Source organism: Argiope bruennichi, chromosome 3 (assembly GCF_947563725.1).
Source record: "Argiope bruennichi chromosome 3, qqArgBrue1.1, whole genome shotgun sequence".
NCBI classification, from domain to species: domain Eukaryota; kingdom Metazoa; phylum Arthropoda; class Arachnida; order Araneae; family Araneidae; genus Argiope; species Argiope bruennichi.
Genome location: NC_079153.1, coordinates 137,770,054 through 137,775,954, shown reverse-complemented (window position 1 = coordinate 137,775,954; position 5,901 = coordinate 137,770,054). Strand labels below are relative to the sequence as shown.

Sequence of the window (5,901 nt, the reverse complement as noted above, 5' to 3'; positions counted from 1 at the left end):
AAAACCAAAGATGTTTCCGAGAAATTAAAACCCGAAATTCTTTTAAATATCCTTGGAGAGAAAGCGTGTAATTTAATGGTTTATCTTCGAGAAGAAGATTTGAGTAATTATGATAAACTTAAAGCCATAGTGTTAAAGGAGTTTCAACCAACACCCCAAGAATGTCTAAATCACTTTAAAAAGGCGCAAAGGTTACCCAATGAAAGTTATGTGCAGTTCGCATCTAGATTGAGTGCAACCTTTGAATACTATTTTCAGTTACGGGAGGTAAAAGACTTAAAATCAATTTGTGAATTAATAGTGTCAGATAAAATAATCGAGACGTTGGATAGAGAATTAACTACTCATATTGGCGTAAAACAAGGAGAGACGTGGTTTAAACCACATGAGTTAGGCCGAGAATGCGATATTTTCATATCGTCGAAGGGAAAAATTAAAGGAGAACAAAGTTTAATACCTAATTATAAATATAAATATGAACCGCGGCGTTATGATGTCAGTAATCAAAATAATAGTCGTGGTTCAAAAAATACTTCAAGTGTTTATCTGTCTTCGTTAAAAATGCGAAATGCATTGTAAATAGTTGTAAAACAAAGGAATCCCACCCGCTGTATTTGTGTCCTGTGTTCAAATCTCTTAGCGTTGACGAAAGAATAGATATCGTGAAAACTAATTGCTTATGTTATAAATGTTTTTCCTCAAATTGTTTCGTTAAGAAGCCGTGTAGAGCTAAAAATTGTTTTTGTGGGAAACCGCACAATAGATTAATTCATTATCCCAAAAGAGATAACTCTTCCGCCCAGACACAAACCGCAACAGGAGCCAATGATTCGACGCCGTTGAATCCAAATGCACATGCTTACGTCAGTCAGGGAGGGTCAGCAAATATTGCCTTCCCCCAAAGTGAGAGCGAGAGAAATGCATCAGTAGTGGCTACGAGTTTTTTGCAAAACAAAACAAAAACAGTTTTATTGAGTACCGTGCGATGCTTAATACGAGACAGATACGGCGCGAGACATGAAGTGAGGTGCCTCCTAGACGGAGGAAGCGAGTCAAATTTTATAACGAAGGATTGTGCGGATAGATTGCAGTTGAGGAATGAGAAAATAAATTTACTTGTATCTTGTTTAAATGATTCATCAATGACGGTTAATGGGTGTGTTATGGCAACCATAAATAATCTTGATATGAGTTTTAAGAAAGAGCTTAATTTGCTAGTTGTCAAAAAAATAACCGATTTAATTCCGTCAAGAATGATTAATGTTTCAATTGATTTACCTAACGATATTGAGCTGGCAGACTACAAATTTAATATTCCTGTAAAAATTGATGTTTCATTAGGCGCGGAAATATTTTATGAATTGCTTAGGCCAGATCAAATTTATACAGGAAATTCTCGACTACTTTTGCAAAATACAGTGTTCGGATATGTCGCTAGCGGAAGTGTAGATGAGGAGGTGAATAACAAAATGCACTGTGGTTTAATTCGAGATAGTGATTTAAATACAACATTAAAGATCTTTTGGGAGTTAGAATCAATAGGTGTCAAGGACGAGGGTATTACTAGTGAGGAGGACGTGAATTTAGAATTGTTTAAGGAAAATATATGTTTTAAAAATGGTAGGTATGAGGTGGGACTCCCGTGGAAAAGAGATAGTAATGAGTTTAGCGATAATTTTGATTTAGCACAAAGACGACTCAGCAGTCTTATGAGAAAAATGCAAAATGATAAGGTGTTGTATTCTGAGTATTGTAAAGTTTTAAAGGGTTATCTAGATGAGGGGATAATTGAGAGGGTAACAAATCCGTTTGCTTCAACAAATAACCCAGTGTTTTATTTTCCTCACCAAGTGATAATAAAAAATGAATCTTTAACAACAAAATTACGTATAGTTTTTGATGCTAGTGCACATGAAATAGGACAATTATCGCTGAACGATTGTTTACATCAAGGAGTTAATTTAAATCCAAACATTTTTGATTTGTTGATATCCTTTCGCTTGAACAAAATAGCCATTTTAGCTGATATGGAAAAAGCCTTTCTCCAGATTTCTTTGACTCCAAAAGATAAAGACGCAGTTAGGTTTCTTGTGGCTAGCAGTGAAAACGATGTTCAAGTGTATAGATTCAATCGAGTTCTTTTTGGTGTGAACTCGTCTCCATTTCTATTGGCCGCAACTATAAAAACCCATATTGAGAAATATAAGGAACAATATCCCGTTACTGTGCGGACACTCGATAGTTGTTTTTACGTGGACGATCTCGTCGCTGGTGAAGACGACGTATCATCAGCATTTGACTTGTCAAACACAACAGCAAAAATCATGGATGATGCAGGGATGAATTTGCGGAAGTGGATTTCAAATGACTGTGATTTAATGAAACAATGGCAGACAGAACATTTCGACCATTTAAATATTAACGATTTCGTGAACCAACCACATCGTGTTTTGGGACTTTCGTGGAGTCCTCAAAATGACTATGTTAGTCTTAATTTAAAAGGTCTATTGGACTTCCTTCTGAAGAGGAAAAATACTAAACGATTCTTGTTGATGGCCGCAGGCAGAATATTTGATCCAATGGGATTTGTATCCCCCTTCACTATAAGATTTAAAATCTTATTTCAAGAAATCTGGCAAAGTAAAACAGACTGGGACGAAGAGTTACTACCAGATGTTAATGAGAAGTTTGGACAGTGGTGTTCAGAAGCGTCTTTCTTAGGTAAACTTCAGATTCCTAGATATGTCCTTGAGTGTGATAGTGAGAATCCCCCAGAGTGTGAAATACACACATTTTCCGATTCTAGCATTAAAGCGTATGGAGCTGTCTCATATTTAAGACTGAAAACTCCTAACAAAATTTGTGTGTATCTTTTAGCTTCAAAATGCCGTGTGGCTCCTCTAAAGCCATTATCCCTTCCACGTTTGAAATTAATGGGTGCGTTACTTGTTGCGAGATTGGCAAAAGAAGTATCAAGAGTCCTCAGTGAGAAAATACCAGCAACCAACCACTTTTGGACAGATTCCACTATAGCCTTGAGTTGGATTCAAGGTTCCAGCAGCAGATGGAAAGTCTTTGTCGCCAACCGTGTGAAGGAAATATAATCCTTGACAAACAAAGATATGTGGCACCATTGTCCTTTAAAGGACAATCCATCTGATCTTCTTACGAGAGGCATCAGCGCCGACTCACTGTTGAACTGTGAGAAGTGGTGGAATGGACCGAGTTTCCTACATGAAGAAAACATTGTCGCTAAAAATGATGACGTGATACTTAGTGATGACAGTGAGTGTCAGGAAGAACTAAAATTTTTTGAGAGAAAAACTTTGGCTGCGACTTTGGACAATAGTTTTTTGAACAAAATTCTTTCTGTATCTAATAATTTCCAAAAAATTTTATGTGTTCTTAGTTATATTTACAGGTTCATCGATAATTGTAGGCAACCACTTAACAAACAAATTGGACCATTGAAGATATCCGAAGTCCAACGAGCGCAAACTACGCTTGTGAAGTTGGTGCAACAGGTAGAATTTGAATCAGAATTAAAGGACTTGTCCACTAAGGGTATGGTTAGCCCTCAAAGTAAGATAAAAAATCTCTCTCCATTTCTAGACTCTGAAAAGGTCCTAAGAGTAGGAGGTAGACTGGCACATAGTAATTTAAATTATGACAAAAAACACCAAATAATTCTTCCTAAGAATCACAAGTTAACTAATTTGATTCTTGTATTGACTCACAAGAGACAATTGCATGTAGGTCCACAAACTTTATTGTCTATTGTTAGACAGAGATTCTGGCCCTTAAATGGTCGTAATATGTGCAGGAAATTAGTTAATAACTGTACAATTTGTTTTAAAGCAAAACCCGTTACTTGTTCACAAATTATGGGTCAATTGCCAACCGAGAGAATTTCTCAAAATTTTCCTTTTAACAAAGTGGGAGTAGATTTCTGTGGGCATTTCTGGATTAAATATCCTAATCAGAGAAAAGGTGTTTTCAATAAAGTTTACGTGTGTGTTTTCGTGTGCATGGTCACAAAAGCATGTCACCTTGAATTAGTTTCAGATCTAACTAGCGAAGCCTTCATTGCGGCTTTAAAACGATTTTTTAGTAGAAGAGGAAAATCTGAACGTATATTTTCAGACAATGCTTCCAACTTTGTAGGCACACAATTAGAGGTAAAGAGACTGAGAAAAATTCTGAGTAATAGTAACAATAATATGAGTAAATTTTTGTGTGATGAACGTGTTGAATGGAGTTTCATTCCACCAAGAGCACCAAATCATGGAGGCCTCTGGGAGGCTGGAGTCAAGGCCGTCAAATATCATATAAAACGAATTATGGGTAATTTAAAATTCACTTATGAAGAATTTTTAACGATTCTTAACCAGATTGAGGGAATTCTCAACTCACGTCCCCTCTACCTTTATCATGTGACCCTAACGATTTTGATGTTTTGACTCCTGGTCATTTCCTTGTTGGTCGTCCGATTTCAGCAATTGTTGAACCGAGTTTAACTGAACTGCCTGATAACAGGTTAAAGGTATGGCAAAAACTAACAAAAATTGTACAACAGATTTGGAAACGTTGGTCAAATAACTACCTAAGTACACTTCAAAATCGAAATAAATGGTTTTTTGAGAAAAATAATGTAAAAATAAATGATATGGTAATTTTGAAAGAAGAAAATTTGTCAGTGTGTAACTGGCCTCTTGGTCGAATTCTTGAAGTGTATTATGGTAAAGATAATAAAATCAGAGTAGTGTTAGTGAAAACTAAAAATGGAGTTTTTAAATGTCCTATTACTAAAATTTGTATTTTACCCATCCCAAATGAGTAATTTGTGCGAAAATTTCTCTTTATGTTATGATCACTGGTTGTTTTTGAGTATTATACTTGTTACCTTTTGTGTGAATTCAACTGTATATATTTGATAAATTGAGTATTTCTTGTTTTTGCAATGTTGTATACTGTTTATTGTATTAAGTGGTATGTGTTCATTTGTATTGTTGTTGTTTACTTTCAAGTTTTTGAATGTATCATTCAACCCGGGGGTGGATGTTCGGTGTTGTGAAATGATTGTATGGTGGCGCCCCCAAAGTGAAGTGAAAATAATTCTGTAACGCGAGAGTGACTGTGTAGAGAGACAGAGAGAGTGTGGAAAGCCCGCGAATAAAATGGAGTTGTTCTAAAGTCTCTGCCATCTGATTGTGTTGTGAATTACATTAAATGTGTGCGTAGAACTGGCGAAATAACACTCCCACCTTGCAAAGTGAAGAGTTACAAACTGAATAAAAACAAATTAAATTTATAACACTTAATTCCTCGTGTAATCTGTAAAATTGAAAGTAGTTCACAAGTACAATTTACGAGGAACTTTTATGGTCCTTCCTAATCTGGTTTTGGTATGGTGTATCTCCTCAGAAATATCAGTCCCTTCAACGGGAGAATTGGGAACCTGTTCAGCAGGTGAATCAGGAACATGGTCAGTGGGTAAATCAGGAGTGAACAGATAAGCCGCTTGTCACGGTTTGACATCGAATCAGATAATATTCTTATTCAGATACTTTCATTAAAGACTCTGCTTTGTCATTTCTTGGATGAACGGGCATTTGTTTATGGCGTAAATATAAAACTCAAAGCCATTCTCAAAAGTAAAACACAACCTTTTTTAATGAATTCCAAACTACATATACATTTTTTTTAACACCGTTGCCATGCGGAACAAAACGAAAGCTGAAACATAGACAATATTAATAGATATAGAGAATCAACGCGACACCGCTTTTTCCTGAGGCCTTCAAAACATCAATTTCAGTTTTTGCTGACACTTCCAATGGATAAAGCCTTTGGAAGAGACGGATCCTGTAGTAAACAGTCTTCTCAGTTGCTTCCTATCTT

At 36.0% G+C, this 5,901-nt stretch overlaps 1 protein-coding gene across 1 annotated transcript; it reads left to right on the top strand.

The window, feature by feature from the left end:
* The first annotated feature begins 1,253 nt into the window (after positions 1–1,253).
* Positions 1,254–3,104, top strand: LOC129963000 (uncharacterized). Its single transcript, XM_056077004.1, has one exon. It carries the CDS (start codon positions 1,254–1,256, stop codon positions 3,102–3,104), a length of 1,851 nt encoding a protein of 616 aa, XP_055932979.1.
* Positions 3,105–5,901: the final 2,797 nt, after the last annotated feature.

What these genes read in the sequence shown, in the direction of transcription:
- LOC129963000 (XM_056077004.1), top strand. Translation starts at nt 1,254, where the DNA reads ATGATTAATGTTTCAATTGATTTACCTAACGATATTGAGCTGGCAGAC.